The sequence below is a fragment of the Rhinatrema bivittatum genome, chromosome 1 (genome assembly GCF_901001135.1).
Source record: "Rhinatrema bivittatum chromosome 1, aRhiBiv1.1, whole genome shotgun sequence".
In the NCBI taxonomy this organism is placed as follows: Eukaryota; Metazoa; Chordata; class Amphibia; order Gymnophiona; family Rhinatrematidae; genus Rhinatrema; species Rhinatrema bivittatum.
Window position 1 is genome coordinate 312,404,328 of NC_042615.1, and position 19,709 is coordinate 312,424,036.

General features: G+C 44.5%; 1 protein-coding gene across 2 annotated transcripts in view; it reads left to right on the forward strand.

The window, feature by feature from the left end:
* The window catches only part of STPG2 (sperm tail PG-rich repeat containing 2), a 1,290,079-nt gene that overhangs the window by 14,712 nt on the left and 1,255,658 nt on the right, over nt 1-19,709 (forward strand). Inside the window, exons 1-2 of one of the 2 annotated variants that reach the window (XM_029597489.1) lie at nt 1,141-1,425; nt 12,782-12,912. In XM_029597489.1, coding sequence (XP_029453349.1) covers nt 12,804-12,912 — 109 coding nt within the window. In that variant the 5' untranslated portion in view covers nt 1,141-1,425; nt 12,782-12,803. Of the gene's footprint in view, nt 1-1,140; nt 1,426-12,781; nt 12,913-19,709 lie in introns of those variants that run through there. The other variant, XM_029597484.1, reaches the window with a different exon arrangement.

Consider the following 19,709-nt stretch of genomic DNA (forward strand, 5'->3'; position numbering starts at 1 on the left):
CTGTTTTGAAATATTTTATTGATATTTGGACAATTTGTAATTTTTATGAGTTTTTAATTGTTGGATGTTCTGTTCATCAACTGTTTTGTTACATTTATTAGTATAGTTTACAATTATTTCTGTGTTTGGATCTATAGCAGCTTGGCTTGTTCTGTTTTCCTAATTGGCTTAATATTTGTAGTGTTGCCTTTTCATATATAGGGTTGTTACTGTTTGTGTGTTCCATAATACAGGTGTAACTTTGTGCAGGTTAGTTTGTGTCCATTATTGCAGATCCTGGAACTATGTTAAGTGCTATATTTCTCTTTCCATTTCTCCAGGTTAGCTTTGCATGCAGAGTGGCTTTTTTGGTTTTCCATTCCAGTTTGTCTCCATATTTATAATTTGTGGTCTTTCTGAACTTGAGATGTCATCAGAACCAGAATATCTTTTATGTATGGTGAGTTGTATGGGCAATGCCCTAGTTCTGTTCTGCACCCATTGTTGGGGGTCGAGGGGGTTCCAGAGGATGCAGAATGTATGTTTACATTTAACCCCGTAACAGTAACATGTTCAGTATGTCACGCATGTGAGAACCATCTGTCAGGTGTGTCCCAGTCGAAAAAAGGTTGAGAACCACTGATCTAGTAGATAGTCATATATGTGGCACTCTGTGAAAAAGGCTGGAAGACCGCCTCATCTCACTGCTGGACTGTTGCCTTCTTTTTAATATTGTTGAGTTCATAGTTAAGTTTAAATTGCTAAAGGAATAGGGATGCGTAAATTAGAGTCTTTTAAGTTTATGTGGTGTATTCACTGTTAATCTAGTAGTGACCTGCAAGGGGATAATTAAACATTTAATATGGATTAAGGCAATCCTGTGTTGTAGATAAAACCTTGATTGATTTTTAATGTGGAAGTGTCTCTTGCCTGTAAATCAAGGAAAGAACTTAGTGGTGAGTGGAAGGGAAAAAAAGACACTAAAATCACCTACCTTTATGCTTGCTTTTTGTTCAGGTACACACACCAAAGAATGTATCCCACTATTTCACCTCTCTCCCAAACTTTTAAGTCATAAGATTTCCCAGAGCAGTACTCACTGATCCTCTTCAGCCATCATCAAAATCTTATTCTCTCCCACAGGAGAAGGGGACTGTAAAGTTCATCTGCATACCTTACTCAGCAGCCCCGGGAGAAGACTCCAGGGTCACAATGAGCTATGCAGGCTTAAGGCCCCATAGCCCCAGTTTCCAGAAGCTGTGCACTCTTTGCAGCAGAAGAGGACTGGAAGGCTCATCTGACAACTTTCGCAGCAGCCCCGGGAGAGAACTCCAGAGGTCACCGCAAGCTTTCCAGGCTTCAAACTCCATATGCCCAGCTTCCAGAATCCCCACACTGCTCACAGCAGAAGAGGACAGAATTTAATTCAAAACAAGTGTCAATAAGGTGAGTAACTAGGTAGTTATACGTAGATTAGTTGTAGTGTTTTGAGGGTTACTGACAGACAACATAAAATAAATCAATAGACTAAAAGTACTCTAGATTAACTTTACATCCCTACTCCCTTATAAATTTTAACTCAATAACAAATCAACAAAATTAAGATACAGATAGTAGTCTAGCAGTGAGAGAGAGGCTATTCGGTCTTTTGCACTGAATGCCACATGTATGATTATCTTTGTGATACCAGGGTACAAATTATATCAAAATGATAGGTCGGGTCAAATTTGTGGAAGGGTGGCACTATACAGTATATTAAAGAGGGCATTGAATCAAATAGGATTAAAATACTACAGGAAACAAAATGCCATGTTGAATATTTTTGGATAGAAATTCCAGGTGAAAAGGGAAGGTTGTTTGTGTGCACTAGGTGCAGGCAGCTCCTAACCATCAGAGAACAAGTCTAATCTCTGGAGGCTAGAGTGACAGACCTGGAGTTGCTAAGGGAAACATAGGTATAGAGAGGAGACCTTCAGGGACATAGATTGATTCCACCTCCATTCTGGCAGCCCCTGTGCTGCCTTGGAGGAGAAAGGTCAACTGGAAAGAGGGCATCACCTTGGTGAGGCAGGAAGCAATCCTGTAGCTAGGACCTGCCCTCAAGGCGATGTAGTATCTTCTCCCACCAAGAATATGTCTCCAGGGGCAAGCCCAGGGGGGGAAGGGTTAGGACAGCCATTTCAGTTGCTGATTTAATTATTAAGAATATACATAGCTGGGTGACTGGTGGCATGGGTATCGCTTGGTTGCTTGCTTGCCTGGTGCGAAGGTGGCGGACCTCATGCATCTTGTAGATAGTGCTAGGGAGAAGCCAGCTGTCTTGGTACATGTCGGTATCAGTGACATAGGAAAGTGCAGGAGGGAGGTTCTGGAAGCCAAAATTTAGGATTTTAGGTAGAAAGTTGAAATCTAGAACCTCCAGGGTAGCATTCTCAGAAATGCTTCCCATTTCACATGCAGGATCACAGAGGAAGGCAGAGTTCCAGTGTCTCAATGCATGGATGAGACAATGGTGCAGGGAAGAAGGTTTTAGATTTGTTAGGAACTGGGCATTTTGGTGAAGGGTGGGCCTTTTCTGAAAGGATGTTCTCCACCTTAACCAGAGAAGAATGAGGCTGCTGGCACTAACTTTTAAAAAGGAGATAGTGCAGCTTTTAAACTAAATGATGGGGAAATGCCCACAGTCGCTCAGTAGCGCATGGTTCAGAATGATATATCTTTGAAGGATACTAACAGAGTAGGGAAATTAGGGCATCCCAGTAGAAAGGTTGCAATAAATGCTAAAATGGACTAGATGCTTTTAGGTAAAGAGCAGACAGCGTAAAAAGATGCAAAATTATCTGTCAGCTGATAAGCAGGTTGTTAATACAAACAAAAAACATATTGAAATGTCTGTATAGAAATGCCTAGAAACCTAAAAAAATAAGATGGCAGAGTTAGAGTGTATAGCATTGAATGAAGAGGAAGATATAATTGGCATTTCAGAGACCTGGTGAAAGGAGGATAACGAATGGGACACTACTACCAGGGTACAAATTATATCAAAATGATAGGATGGAGAGCTCTACATATTAAAGAGGGCATTGAGTCAAACAGGATTAAAATTCTGCAGGAAACAAAATACAGTGTTGATCTTTATGGATAGTGTGAAGGCTCACCGCCCGGGCTGTCCTGGTTGTCGTTCCTCTGTCTCGGGAACAGCTCTTTCCCAGAGCATAGATATCCCTGGAGTCGTTCAGCGGCCCGGAGCTCCCTGGGTTCCTGTCTCCCCAGGCCCTGGTTTAGCTGGGCTTCTTGGGGTTCTCCTCCATTTCCTCCTCCTCTTGCTCACTGGCCCTGGCTTTTTCTGGCCAGTCCCACCATGTAGGCACGCCCTCTTCCTCTAGCTCCATAGGAGCACCTGTGTCTGACTCATTAGTCCCTGCGTCTGCCACCTGCTCGCCTCCAGGCTCTCCCCATGGGTCAGGTGGTGGTTCTAAGAACCTGGGACTTGTAGTTTTTCTTAACCTCCACTGCACCCCCTGCTGTCTGGTCTTAGTATTACTTGCTGCCTTATGGTGTCTTGCCTGTTCCTGACCGCGGCAGTGCTGCACTGCATCACAATAGAAATTCCAGGTGAAAAGGGGAATAAAATAGCAGTGGGGGTATATTACTATCCACCTAGCCTGAATGAACAAACAGACAATGAAACGCTAAAAGAAATTAGGGAAGCTAACAAAATCAGCAGCACAGTAGTAATGGGTGATTTCAATTATCCCAGTATTTACTGGGTGAATTTTATATTGGAACATGATAGAGAAGTTCCTAAATGAAATAAATGACTGCTTCATGGATCAGCTGCTGCAAAATCAAACAAGAGGGGAAACTATTTTAGACCTAGTCCTTAGTGGAACACAGGATTTATTATGAAAAGTAACAGTGTTGGAGCCACTTGGCAACAGTGATCACAGCTTGATCAAATTTGACTTAATAATCAGAGGGAGAACACTGTAGAAATCTAACATGACAGGTTAAAAGTTTACATCATGTATGGATCTTGTTTAAAAATACCATCTTAGAAGCCCAGTCCAAATGCATTCCATGCATTAGAAAAGGCGGAAGGAAGGCTAAACAACTACCAGCATGGTTAAAAGGTGACGTAAAAGAACTGGAAAAATGATCCAAATGAAGAAAACAGGAAACAGCATAACACTGGCAAGTTAGATGCAAAGCATTTATAAGGAAGTCAAAATGAGAATTAACTGAATGTAATCTGCTTTGAAGCACCAAAAAGCAGAATATAAAAAAAATCAAATCAACACAGTTTGCATTGGAGACTTCGATGCATCATGCATCAGCTTTTTTAATGCAGGTAGTTGTTGAATGGTGAGATGCACTGTAGATTGGTTGGTTCCTTGTTCTGGAAGGTTCAGAGGAACTTAAAAATATTCTTCTTCCCTTCTTCCTTTTTTTTTTTTTTAAATAGAAGCCACGAGGCTTGGTAGCACTGTAAATTGTTGTTGTGGATCACTGAAAGAGGACTTAAGGACTCGGGAGAAACAGAAGAGCCGTCCATGTGAAGCATGGACAAAAACAGATTGAGAAGACTCTGAGGCAACTCCTCCACATGCTCAGTAGAGCTCAAAGCTCTACTGGCTTGGAGAGACAGATCCATTCAATGCCACCAGATGCTGATCTCTGGACCTTAACCAAGTTACATGACTGGAGCAAGGTCAGGTTATCGCCATTTTGGAAAATGGCGTTCACTGGTCTGGATGTGAGTGTGCTCCCAGCCCTGATGCAGGATCCAATTTAAGGTCCAGGGGGGGGGGGGGGGGGTGGTGGTGGTGGTAGGGTCCTGTATTTCATTTTTGGGGGGATGAGCAAGTTTAAGTGTTGGAACGTTGGGAGTGGGAGGATGTGGTGATGGCTGTCGGGGTGGGTGGATGGCTGTTGGGCTCGGGGGTGGGAGTATTGCCATCAGGGGTTGCTGTGGGTGATATGCAGATTGCGATCTGGGGAGATGGCCATTAGGGGGGCTGGGATGTGAGGACTGCACTTAGGGGGACAGGTGGATTGTGTAAGGTCTTCAGGGGTAGTGGTCAGGGGCCTGGGGCCACCTGTAATTGTGTGCTTTGAGGAGGGGGAAATTGGGTTAGGGTTGTCGCCACATGGTTCTATTTTTCACTTTTTAAACTTTTTGGGGGTGTTGGGGGCCACTTTGACCAGCAGCCCTGGGTTGAGATGGGGGTTAGCACGGATCCCCCTGCTCAACCTCCCCATTTAGCCGCAAGTTTTTTTTTTGAGTCAGCAGCCCTTTAAGGCGATTTCGGTCCCGTGAGGTTAGGGCCATCATTGCATTAAAGGGCCGCTTGCTGCATTCTTTGTTCCGCAGTGTTTGACTGCAACACAAAAGAATATGCCATATAGTCTCAATTCATTTTTGGGGGAGGGGGGTCCACTATTATGGCCCCCCCACCGTGATATTGGGACCCGTTCTGCAAAATAAATTGTGGCTTGATGAATCTAGGGGTTAGATTGTAAGCTTTCTTGAGACAGAGAAATACCTTCAATACCTGAATGTAATCTGCTTTGAATTGCCTGAAAATGTGGAATATAAAATTAATAAAATCACATAAAAAACCTACAACAAAGAAGATCTCGCAGATCTTTCATCTTCACCACAAGAGAAACTCAATCCACCATGGAGACAAATACCAGGTGAAATACCCACACAAAGTGATTCTCCTGATCACTGATCTGGCTACAACAGACTGGGACCTACTGTATGACCTACTGATAAACCAGGGGACATCATGTTCTTAACAGAAAAATGGACCCATTACGCCGCTGTCCCCCATTTTCTCCAAATTTGCCTTTCAGCCTTCACCTACTCATTTCCTTCCTTCTGCCCTTCTCGTCCCTATAAGAGCAAACAAGTTGGTGAAGTGGCAGAGATTTTCAAAGAAATATTAGTCCTAACCCATTCACCAGTAAAGGAGCTCAGACACCAAAGCCATCTACTTGCAGGCCAACACCTATCCAAACTGGGGAATCTTCCTGGTGTATCACCCACCATCAGCTCGGATGAAGCTCTATAGGACTTCTTAGCCATAATCTCAGAGATAATCCTGGAACATTCCAGAATGCTAACCCTAGGCAACTTCAACATCCACATAGATGAACCACCAAGACTCCACTTATGACTTTCTGACCTCATTAAAAGCTTTAGGCTTAATCTACCTAGTCAATAACCCAAAGCAAACTGCAGGCAACACCCTTGGCTTAGTACTAGCACAACACCAACTACACCAAGACTTTTAATTGGAAGCATGCAGATGACTCAGCTTTCCTGATGCTAGTAATAGCAGTGGCTATTTTCTAAGTCAATTTGATTAAAGCAGGTAATGGACTTCTCCAAGAACTTCTCCAAATCTTTTTTTAAACCCAGCTACACTAACTGCACTAACCACATCCCCTGGCAACAAATTCCAGAGTTTAATTGTGCGTTGAGTGAAAAAGAATTTTCTCTGATTAGTTTTAAATGTGTTACATGCTAACTTCATGGAGTGCCCCCTAGCCCTTCTATTATCCAAAAGAGTAAATAACCGATTCACATTTACCCGTTCTAGACCTCTCATGATTTTAAAGACCTCTATCATATCCCCCCTCAGCTCTCTCTTCTCCAAGCTGAACAGCCCTTTCTCACAGGACAAGCAGGATGGTATTCCTCACATATGGGTGACATCATCGGGATAGAGCCCAATCACGGAAAACTTCTGTCAAATTTTCCAGAACTTTGACTGGCCCCTACTGGGCATGCCCAGCAAGGCACTAATCCTGCAGCCAGCAGGGGTCCCCCTTCAGTCTTCTTTTTTCCGCGCAGCAGTAGTCTCATGGTAAAGGAGCTCTGAAGAGATTCCTGACAGGAATTTTCCTCACAGAATTACTAAAAGTTAAGTTGCCCCACAGGGGTCCCTCTGCTACCTTTTATAACTCCACGGTACTCTGGTAAGTTTTGACTTGTTTTCTGTCGATTACGGTCAAGTTTGGCCTTCACAACCTACTGGCCATCAACTGTATTGCAGCAAAATTTTTTTCCATGTCCATGGCATCGGGGTTTCTTCGGTGCCCGGATTGTACCCGCACCATGTCTATCACAGACCCCCATAAAGACTGTGTAATGTGTTTAGGACGCGAGCACGATGACCTGCACCAAATGTGCCCTAATGACACCGAAGGGTCGCAAGGCCAGAATGGAGAAGATGGAATTTCTCTTCCGTGCTCAAACCCCGACTCTGTCCATTGCATCGATGTCGTCGGAACCGGCACCGTCGACTTTGCGCCAGCATCGACCACCGACCGGTATCGACGACTACTCCGCCATCAACACCCTCTATTCCCCCTCAGGATCGAGGAGATCGCAGGGAAAAACATCGCCATTGACACCGTAAGACTCGGACCATCGAGGGAGTGAAATCATCGACCTCGCCATCGTCTGAGCCGCTATCGAAAAAACCCCATCCAGGAAAGGCACCGACCATTCCTGCAACCGGGTCACCGAGGCAACCCTCACCCGATCGGGGATCAGGAGCCACGATTCCACCTGTAACGGTGGTCCCTCCAGCTATGCCTCTGCCTCCTTCTTCTGTTCCGGAGCCGGGGCTGCTTGCTCCAGGTCTCCAAGAAGAACTGGACCGGATGGTCCAGGAGGCCATCGACAAGGCGATGCAATGTCTTCAGGTTCCTCCGGCACTGAACCCGGCACCGATCATCGACCCGATTCCGGCAGCGCTGGCACCGCTGCTATCCAGGATGAAAGCCCTCATGGCCGCTTTTCCATCGATGGATCCTGGGTCTCCGATGGCTCCAATGCCCTTCCCACTGACAGCATCATCGGGAGGAGAAACACCATTTTGCATTCCTCCATCTGGAGTTATGCCTCCACCATCGATACCTATACGTCCCTCGCCACCGATCCAAACATCGGTGCCGATACATCCATCGGCGCCACCGAGTTATCCATCGATGCCTATACCAGTGCCTTCGATGCCATCATCGGTGCCTCCGATAATTCCTCCGATTCCTTCGGAGCCTAGACCAGGACCTTCAGGTATCCAACCACACTGTCTCCCTCTACTTCCTAGAGGAAAGGGTGTTGATCCTTATGATATCTGGGGAGATGATACCACAACAGACACCAATGACTTACCTTCACCACCTTCACCCACTGAGAGTAGAAAGCTTTCTCCTCCAGAGGACCTCTCATTTATAAATTTTGTGAAGGAAATGGCTGAATTGGTTCCTTTTCAATTACAGACGGAGCAGGATGATAGGCACCAGATGATGGAGTTGCTCCAATTCCTGGATGCCCCCAAGGTAATAACCTCTATTCCCATCCACCAGGTTCTTCTTGATAGTCTCAAAAAGAACTGGGAAAATCCAGGAACAATTACTCCAGTACACAGAAAAGCTGACACTACTTACTTAGTACAGTCAGCCCCAGGTTTTCAGAAGTCACAGCTTGACCACCACTCGGTCGTGTTGGAGTCTGCACAAAAGAGGGCAAAGAGGTCAAAACCTCACTCTTCTACCCCTCCTGGTAAGGAACAGAAATTACTGGACAACATTGGATGCCGAGTATTTCAAGGGCCCATGCTCAGCTCCCGAATTGCTGCCTATCAGCTTTATATGACCCAATATAACAGGGTCATATTTAAGCAGATACAGGACTTCGCAGACTCCCTGCCTCAGCAATTCCAAGACCAACTACAAACCCTTGTAAGCAAAGGTTTTGAGGCAGGCAAGCATGAGATCAGAACATCTTATGACATTTTCGATACCTCTACCAGAGTGTCTGCAGCTGCTATTTCATCGAGACGGTGGGCCTGGCTCAAGTCTTGTGACCTTCGCCCAGAAGTGCAAGACCGGTTGTCCAACCTGCCCTGTGTAGGAGATAATCTGTTCGGCGAACAGATTCAACGGACGGTGGCTGAACTAAAAGACCATCATGAGACCCTAAAACAGCTCTCTTCGATGCCTTCCGACTTCTCCTCAAAGCAACCCTTTAAAAAGGACTCCAAGAAGTCATTCTACCGTCCACGAAAGTCCTACCCACCACCAGCCAGATCCCGTGCTACGAGACCTTATCAGAAACCTCAGTCTCGCCAAACCCGAAAACAGAAACCACAAGCAGCTCCCCAGCCAGGGCCTGCTTCAGGTTTTTGACCCACTTGGAGAGCAGCAGCCAAATTCCTCTGTCGTACATACCAGTGGGAGGTCGACTGTGTCACTTTCACAACATGTGGCATTCAGTCACAACCGACCAATGGGTATTGGCAATCATTGCTCAGGGTTACCATCTGAACTTTCTCGCCCTGCCACCGGACTCCCCACCTCTGCCGATGTGGAGAACATCCGACCACGCCACTCTTCTGGAACAAGAGGTCTCCCTCCTTCTCCAGTCAAGAGCAATAGAACCCGTTCCACACTCTCAGCAAGGCCTAGGTTTCTATTCCCGGTACTTCCTAATCCCCAAATAATCGGGAGGCGTCCGTCCTATTCTAGATCTACGGGCCCTGAACAAGTACCCTCCAGCGAGAAAAGTTCAAGATGGTCACCTTGGGCTCTCTTCTACCTCTTCTACAAAGAGGAGACTGGCTCTGATCTCTGGACCTCCAGGACGCATACACCCACATTGCGATAAGTCCAGCTCATCGCAAATACCTGAGATTCCTAGTAGGCCTCAAGAACTATCAATACCGAGTGCTTCCATTCGGCCTAGTGTCGGCTCCACGAGTCTTTACAAAATGCCTCGTAGTAGTCACAGCATTCCTCAGGACACAAGGTGTTCACGTCTACCCCTATCTGGACGACTGGTTAATCAGGGCTCCCACTCAGCAAGCTGCTCTGTCGTCCCTCAATCTAACCTTACACACTCTAATTTCGCTAGGTTTTCTCGTCAATTACGACAAATCCTACTTAGTCCCATCTCAAACCTTATCGTTCATTGGGGCAGACTTGGACACCTTACAGGCAAAGCCTTTCCTGTCTCGACAACGAGCACTGACCATCGTGTCTCTTGCTCACCAACTGCAATCTCAGCACGCTGCGACTGCACGCCAATTTCTCGTCCTCCTAGGACACATGGCATCCTCAGTCCATGTCACACCAATGGCCCGTTTGGCCATGAGGCTCATGCACTGGACTCTGAGGTCTCAATGGTCTCAAGCTATTCAGCCTCTGTCGACCATTGTCCATGTCACCGACTCAATCCGTCTGTCCCTCGCCTGGTGGAAAAATCAGAACAATCTCCTTCAGGGATTGCCCTTCCAGGTTCCGCATCCCCAAATCATTCTCACCACCGACGCTTCCAACCTCGGGTGCCCATGTAGCCGATCTGCAAACACAAGGCTCTTGGTCTTCAGAGGAAGCCAAACACCAGATAAATTTCCTGGAACTTCGAGCAATAAGATATGCTCTAAGGACTTTTCAGGATCGCCTGTCAAATTAGACGGACAACCAGGTGGCCATGTGGTACATCAACAAAAAGGGAGGCACAGGCTCCTTCCTTCTGTGTCAGGAAGCTGTGCAGATTTGGGCAGAAGCTCTCTCTCATTCAATGTACCTCAGGGCCACCTACTTGACGGGAGTGGGCAATGTGCTGGCAGACAAGCTGAGTCGCATCTTTCAACTGCACGAGTGGTCTCTCAACCCCTCGGTAGCGAACTCCAACTTCCAACAATGGGGATATCCTCAGATAGACCTCTTTGCGCCCCCTCAGAACTACAAAGTGGACAACTACTGCTCCCTCATTCTCAGTAAGCACTCTCAGCCCAGAGACGCATTCTCCGAAAAGCTGCCCCTGCGTGCGCCGAGCCTATCTTACATAGGCTCGGAGGTGTGCGCAAGCCTTGGGACGTGCATATGTCCCAGGGCTTCGAAAAAGGGACGTTCTGGGGGCGGGGCCGTGGCCTGGGGGTGGTCCGAGGGCATGACCAGGTGTGTGACGGCGTTCCGGGGCGTGACCGAGTGCCCCGACACAGCAGCCTGTGTCGGGGGATGGGGAGCCGGCGTGCGAGGCAGGCGTAACTTTTTCAACAAAGGTAGGGTGGCATTTAGTTAGGGCTGGGGGGTGGGTTAGATAGGAGAAGGGAGGGAAGGTGGGGGGGGGGGGGGGAGCTGGAGAAAAAGTTCCCTCCAAGGCCACTCCGATTTCAGAGCGGCCTTGGAGGGAACGGGGAAAGCCATTGGGGCTCCCCTCAGGCTCGGCGCACGCATGTTATAAAATGTTATAAAATCGGGCATAGATTTGTTCGCACCAGTTTGTGTGAGCAAATCTATGCCCGTGCATAAGTTTAAAAATCTGGCCCTCTATGTGGACAAATGCAGAGTGATGTATGTGGGAAGAGCAACCCAAATTATAGCTCATAATGCAGGGTTCCACATTGGAAGTCATCACCCAGGTGTCGTCATGGATAATATGTTGACGTCCTCTGCTCAATGTGTGGCAGTGGCCAAGGAAGCAAATAGAATGCTAGGAATTATTAGGAAAGGAATGGAGAATGAAACAGAGAATATCTTAATGCCTCTGTATCACTACATAATGTGACCGCATCTTGAGTGTTTTGTGCAATTCTGGTCACTGCATCTCAAAAAAGATGTAGCAGAACTAGAAAAGGTACAGAGAAGGGCGACCAAAGTGATAAAAGGAATGGAAAGATTCCCATATGAGGAAAGGCTAAAGAGGTCAGGAGAAGAGGCTGAGGTCTATGAAATAATGAGTGAAGTGGAACGGGTACACACAAATTGGTTGATTACTCCTTTCAAAAAATGCAAAGACCATGGGACATGCAGTGAAGTTAGTAGGTAAAACATTTAAGACAAATAGACATTTTTTGTTATTCAATGTATAATAAAACTCTGGAATTTGTTGCAGAGGATGTGGTAAAAAAAAAAAAAAAAGTCAGCTGAGTTTAAAAAAGATTTGATCAAGTTCCTGGAAGAAAGGTCCATATACCATTATTAAGCTGGAGCAGCAGAAATCCACTGCTTATCCCTGGGATAAGCAATTTAGAATTTATTTACCCCTTGATATTCTGCCAGGTACTTGTGACCTGGATTGTTAGAAACAGGATATTGGTCTTGATGGACTTTTGGTCTGACCCAGTATGGCAAATTTTATGTTGTTATTATTCCATGAAATACAAATATCTCCCCATATCCAGTAACATCCACTAAGTGTCACTATAACCTAGCAAAGCTGCTGTGCCACAGTCGTCCCTGGAGAAATCAAGAGCCATTGAATAGTTACTATAACAACATTTGTTTACTCCCATTTGGCATTCCTGACTTTCAGAAGGAATTGCATAGAAATGCCAACTGTCCTTTTGGCCTTTTAATTCAGTTTTGTTATCTTTATTCTTGCTGCAGAGGAAGAAAAAAATCTGACTGAAATACTTTCAAGTTACTGAGTTACACTATTATTATTTTTATTCTTAAGAGACTGGTTCATTCACTGAAGACTCCCTTCCCCAACTTGTTGGGTGGCAGCAGCTTTTATTTATTTATTTATTTATTTATTTATTTATTTATTTATTTTCATTTAAAGACGAAGCAAAGTTTCTGTGTTTGGGAGAGTGAAGGTGGCTAGGAAAGGAGGACCTGTACTTGTCCGGCACCTGTAAAACCCTTGTGACTGGAGAGACTGCTCTCCCCTGTGCCTTTCATCCTCTCCAGCGCTTTGTCTTGGTCTTTTTGACACTCTCCTGGCACTTCTGCCTTTCAGAGTGTCATTCCCTCTTCTTTATTCACTTTTCCACAGTTCCTTCCCTGCTGCCCCTGCTATGTATGACCGAGCACCCCGGGCTCTGTCTGTTCCTCTGGGCTGCACGGAGGCCAGCGTTGGACCCGGCTCCTACGAAGTGTGGGCAGACAGCATCAAGCTCAGACCAGGTAAGGGGTACTTCCAAGTAACAGGCTGTGCTTTATGTGTAAGAAGGGCAGGGAGGGTGGGAAACAAGTCATCCGACTAGAATTTTATTTGGCTTTCAGACTCCAGGAGGTAGTGAATTTTAAGAGAACTGTTGTGCTCTAAATTTATTGATAAAATGAAAAGGCTTCATGATAAAAATGAAAGGTCATGCATTTGGGCTGCAAAAATCCTAGGGAGAGGTGTAGTCCTAGAGTCAAAATTCTTGTATGGATGAAAAAAAAAAAAAGAGTGGGATCTGAGAGTGATGTATCTGTTCCTTTCGAAGGTGGCGCTGCCAAGTAAGGGGGCGTGGTGCTGAGGGCTGCACATGTTGGGTGGGCTGTGGCAGCTCTAAACCAGTTGCCGGGGGAGAGGAATACAAGTGCCGATGTCTCCATGGCAACAAGACGTGTAGAACCTGCGCGTGCACTCTCTAGGCCTGGCGGTGTTATCGTTGTCGCCTGCATCCCTGCAGTAACTTTTCTTGTCAACTTTTAGTGGCGGCCTCATTTCTTACCCTCTATTTCAGTATATATCCATTTCATGTAGCGTTTGAAAGTTTCCTGAGAGAACGCGACCGGCAGTGGTGGAGAACTTTTATTTCTTAATTATTCTTGTATTTATATTATTATTATTATTATTATTAGGAGACGAGTTCAGTCACTGTGGACTTCCTTTACTTGTTGGGTGGCAGCAGGTTTTTTTTGTGTTTTTTTTTTTAAATTTAACATAAAAATGAAATGTCTGTGCTTGGGAGAGTTAGGGTAAGTGTGAAAGGAGAACTATACCTGTTCGGCATCTTTGGAGAGCTTGTGACTGGAGAGACAGCTCTCCCCTGCGCCTTTTGTCCTTCCCAGTGCTTTGTCTTGGGCTTTTCGACACCCTCCTGGTAATTCTGCCTTTCAGCGTGTTATACTTTCTTCCTCCCTAACTTATCCACGGTTCCTATCTTGCTGCCCCTGCTACCCCTGCTATGTATGACCGAGCGCCCCGGCCTCTGTCTGTCCCTGTGGGCTGCACGGAGGCCGCCGTTGGACCCGGATCCTATGAAGTGTGGTCAGACAACAGGCACTCAGGTAAGGGATGCTTCCAGGTAACAGGCTGTGCTTTGTGTATAAGAATGACAGGGAGGGTGGGGACAAAGTCAGCTGACTAGAACTTTATTTGGCTTTTGGATTCCAGCAGTTACTGAATTTTAAGCAGACTGCTGTGCTCTGAATTTAATGATAAAATGTAATGATAAAAATGCAGGGTCATGCATTTGGGCTGCAAAAATCCAAGGGAATAGTACAGTATGTGGGGCAAAGTTCTTTTATGCATGAAATAAGAGTGGTATCTGGGGATGATATATCTGATCTCATGGTGGCCAAACAAGTGGAGAAGGTGCTAGGAAAAGCTAGGAAGATGCTTGGAAGCAGAAAAAAAGGAGGTGATATCACTTCTGTATAAGTCTCTGATGAGACCTTATTTTGAATACTGTGTACAGGTCTGGAGATTGCACTTTCAAAAGAATATAAATCCAGATGGAACTGGTCCAGAGGGAATGGTCAGTTTTCATTGTAAAGAGTATGGGGAGAGGCTTAAAAATCTAAATCTGTATTCCCTAGAAGAAAGACAGGATGGGAAACAATGATAGAAACATTTAAATAATCATTCTATATATTACTCTGGCAACACATGAAAAATTGTTATGCCAATAAAGTTATCTGAATCTAAATACCTCCAAGATATCAATGCATAGGGTGCAGGCCTCTTTCAATGGATAGGAGGCTCTGGAGTGAGGGGTCATTTATTCAACAGATTTATAGCCTGCGTTGTCCAATGATCATGGTAGGGTACAATTAAAACATATATAGGGGATAGACTCAGGAGTAATCTAAGGAAGTATTACTTTACAAAAAGGGTGGTGGATGCATAGAACAGCCTAACAGTAGAAGTGGTAGAAACTAGGGCAGTATCTGAAATCAAGAAAGCATGGGACAATCCCAGGGAATCTGAAGGAATGGTATGGATTGTGTGGATGAGAAGACTAGATAGATAATATGGTCTTTCCACAGTCATGTTTTTATATTTCTATATTTGGTTATGAAGTCTTTTCCTCTGGTTGCAGATCTGTAGACACTTCTAGCTTAAGAACATAAGAATTGCTATATTGGGTCAGATCGAATGGTCCATCAATTCAAGTATCTTGTTTTCAACAGTGGTCAATCCAGGTCACAAGTACTTGGCAAGGTCCCAAACAGTAAATAGATCCCATGCTTCAAACAAGCAGTGATAAGTAGTGGCCATTCCCCACACCTAGTTGGTTAGTAACAGTTTATGGACTTCTCCAGCAACTTGTTAAAAATCTTTTTAAACCCAGCTACACTAACTACCTTAATCACATCCTCCGGCAATGAATTCCAGAGCTTAATTATGCATTGCATGAAATAATTTTCTACAATTTGTTTCAAATGTGCTACTTAATAACTTCAGGGAGTGTCCCTTAGTCTTTAAGGAGCCAATTTTCAAAGAGTTTAGGCTCCTAACCTTTGGAGTTAGGCCCCTAAATTAATCCTTTGAAAATGTACTAGGGTTGGAATACCTAAATTTCGGCTCCTGGTTTCATTAGGTACCTAAATTTAGGACCCTCAAAAGTGGCTAGTTATGGGGGCAGAGTTAGGGTAGAGAAACAAAGTTAAGAGCTTAGCACAGATTTTTAGAACTTGGTACTTAATTTAGGATTCCTAAATCTAGGCAAATAAATAGAAGGCCTAAATTTAGGGACCTAACTTTTAGGACCCTAAATTTATGTGAATTTTCAGCTGAAAACCTAGGCACCTAAATTCAGCTGAAAATAGGTGCCTAACTTAGAGGCCTAAATTTAGGAGCTCAGCTTATTTTGAATATCTTCCCCTGTATTTTTTGAAAGAGTAAATAACTGATTTACATTTATCTGCTCAATTCCACTCATAATTTTATAGACCTCTGTTATATCCCCCCCAGCCGTCTCTTCTTCAAACTGAACAGTCCTAACCTGTTTAGTATTTTCTCGTAAGGAAGCCATTCCATCCCTTTTCATTTTGGTTGCCCTTCTCTGTACCTATTCTAGTTCAACTATATCTTTTTTGAGATATGGTGACCAGAATTGCACACAGTATTCCATGTGCGGTCTCACTATGGAGCAATACAAAGATATTATGATATTCTTCATTTTATTCTCCATTTTTACCTAATAATTCCAAAACATTTTGTTTGCATTTTTGACCATCGCTGCACACTGAACTGAGGTTCAAAGTATGGTCCATTATGACGCCCAGATCCTTTTCCTGTTTTTTGTAACTCCTAATATGGAACCTAACATCGAGTAACTACAGTGCTGGTTACTTTTCCCTATGTGCCTCACTGTGCAGTTGTCAGGATAAAATTTCAGCTGCTATTTGAATGCCCAGTCTTCCAATCTTGCAAGGTCCTCCTATAATTTTTCACATTCCGCTTGTGATTTAACAACTCAGAATAATTTTGTTTTGTCTGCAAATGTGATCACATTACTCCTTGTTCCCCTTTCCAAATCTTTATTAATTATATTAAAAAGCACTGGTCCCACTACAAATTCCTGAGATACTCCATTGATTACCTTTATCCACTGAAGAAAATGACCATTTAGTTCTACTCTCTGTTTCCTATCTTTTGATCAGTTTGCAATCCACAATAGGACATTGCCTCCTACCCCATGACTTTTTAATTTTCTTAGGAGTCTCTCTGTTATGATCGTTGGCTTGCAGTGTGGCCTCACAAGTTCCCTCACTCACCCCTACTGCCATGCCACTTCAATGCGGCAGGAAGCTACATGACCCCTGCTTCCGGGCATCTTTTCTTAGGTGCATGCGTGCCCGACAGCCAGTCTCATAAAGGAGAAAGTCCCCATGGTGCCTCCTGATTATATCACGCACTCGCCACATATTAAGGGCTCCTCAAACTGCTGGGTCTTCACCTCAGCAACAGGTCTTCTGCGTCCTGTGAAGTACATGTTGCTTCTTTTGCAGTCCTGGTTCTTGCTTTGTCTTCCAGCCCTGCCTTGCTTCACCTTCCAGTTTTGCCTTGCTTCATTTTCCTGCCTTGCCTTGCCTTGTCTTCCAGCCTTGCCTTGCTTCGACTTTCAGCCCAACCTTGCCATGTCTTCCAGTCCAGCCTCCTCCACTCTTGTCCTCTGGCCCAGCCTGCCTTCCTGGTTCTTGTCATCAGTTTCTCCTGCGTATCCATGTTTCGGTTTGCTCCTCTGGATCTTGACCTCAAGCCTGGAACTGACCATGATTGCATGCCGCCTGGATCTTGACCTCTCGCTTGGACCTGACCACAATTGCCTGCTATCTGGACTCTAGCTATGATCTCTGTCCCAGGGCCCCGCATAAGTCCTGCCGGCAGCCAGAACCCAAGGGTTCAACCCAAGGGGAAGGTGGCTGGTGTAGGTGAAGCTCCAGTTTGGCCTTTTATAAAACCTGTTGCCCATTGGCAGCATAGGCTCAGAGGTTCACCCTTGAGGCTGCATCAACTGCGCTACAGCACTAAGAGCTTACATATCCCATATCCATTACACCCTCAAGTGGCATTTGTCACTATATCTACCAGCTCACCATTATCCACTTGTTTATTAACCCTGTGAAAAACTTGTTGTAGTATGGTGAGGCAAGATTTCCCTTGTGTTAATCCATTCTAGCTGTGTCCTATTAAACATTGTTTTCTATTTATTCTGTGATTTTGTTCTTTAGAATAGTTTCCATAATTTTTGCTGGCACTGACGTCAGACTCACCTGTCTATTCTATAGTTTCCTGAATCACCCCTAGAGCCCTTTTTAAAGATTGGGGTTACATTAGCCACCCTCCAATTATAAAGTACAATGGATGATTTTAATGATAGGTTACAATCATTTCATTTTTGAGTTCTTTCAGAATTCTGGGGTGTATACCATCTGGCTCGGGCGGTTTGCTACTCTAGTTTGTCAGTCTGCTCCATGGTAATTTTTTTCAGTTCTTCTGAATTATTGCCATTGAATAACATCTCTGATATGGGTATCCCCCCAACATCTTCTTCAGTAAATACTGAAGCAAAGAATTAATTTAGTCTTATAGTGATGGCCTTAGCTTTCATAAATGCTTCTTTCTTTCTTTCTTTCTTTCTTTATAATTTTTATATACCGACATTCTTACATCAAATGCAAATCATACCGGTTTACATAAAACAGAAAAAGCAGGAAATATATTTCCATAGTCAAATACAATGAACATTTATAAAAATTGTTAACAAGCCATAAGGTAAGAACTTGGAAAAAAGTTAATTAACAGAAAAAAATAAATGAAAGAATTTTAAATGAAGCACAAAGGGTTGCACGAAGGGGTGCACAAAGGGGAGAACCCCTTTGTCACGCCCCTTCGGCGCACGACGCACGGCACGCGGCGCCTGGTGGTGAGGCGCTTTTCAACTGTCGACAGAGCTCTCAGTGACATCGGGGGGGGGCGTGGTCACACATCTCAGTCACACATCTCTAACACATCTTTAACCCCTTGATCATCTAACAGTCCAATCAACTCTCTGAAGCTCCCTGTTTCTGATATATTTAAAAAAAAAAAATTTATGAATGTTTGCCTCTGGCCAGCTGTTTTTCAAATTCCCTTTTAGCTTGCTGTATCAATGTTTTACATTGCTTTTTCCTGTTTTCTTCAGCTGGATCCATTTTCTAGTTTTTGAAAGAAGTTCTTTGGCTAAAATAGCCCCATTCACCTCAACTATTAACCATGCCAACAGTCGTTTGGCTTTCCTTCCACCTTTTTTAATGTGTGGAATACATCTGGACTGGGCTTCCAAAATTATATTTTTAAACAATGACAACACCTGATGTAAACTTTTTACCTTGTAGTTCCACTTTTCAGTTTTTTTCTAACTATTTTCCTCATTTTATCAAAGTCTCCTTTTTGAAAGTTTAAAGCCGGAGTTATAGATTTACTGAATACCCTCTCTTCCAGGCATTAGTCAAATTTGATTGCACTATCATCATTGTTGCTGAGTGGCGCTACTATGGTATTTTTGTTATCTTCGTTTGGTGGTTTGACCATATGTTAGTGTTGATGAAGACTAGGTCTAGTGTGTGACCTGCTTTGTGCGTTGGGCCATTGGTGATTTGACTGAGTCCCATTGATGAGAGCGCTTCAATGATTGAGGTGCAGGCAGGAGAGTAGGGGGCAGTGTCTATGTGTAAGTTGAAGTCACCTAGAATAATTATGGGTTTGTTGATTGATATTCTGGTTAGGAAAAATTCAATAAGTGGTGAGCAGTTCTGATCGAGAGTATTAGGGGGGCAGTAAACCAAACATATTTGTAGATGTGGAGAATCAAATAGTGCAATTTCCAATGGGGAACAATTGCTTGTTGGGATTCATTTCATCTGTAGGTTTTTTTTTTATGATTAGCATAAGGCCTCCGCCTTTCTTTTTAGGTCTGGGTATTGAAAAAGTTCTCACTCATCTTATCTCAATTTCTCATCACAGTTGAGCAGCAAGGAAAGCGCCAAGGTGAGACGCCCCTGGAGGCCCCTCCATCGCCGCAGGAAAGCCTTAGTCCAGGTCCCTCCTCTTCTGGCCCACGCCCATCGGCTTCTCCTCCTGGGGATTATTTCCCCCGAGCTCCTTCCACTTCTCTGGGATCCTCCACCGGTTATCCTTCTGGCCCTGCGGAAGGATAACCCTGCGGAAGGCTCTCCTTGCCATCCAGAATACGTTTAAGTACAAATTGCTGAAGTTGAAG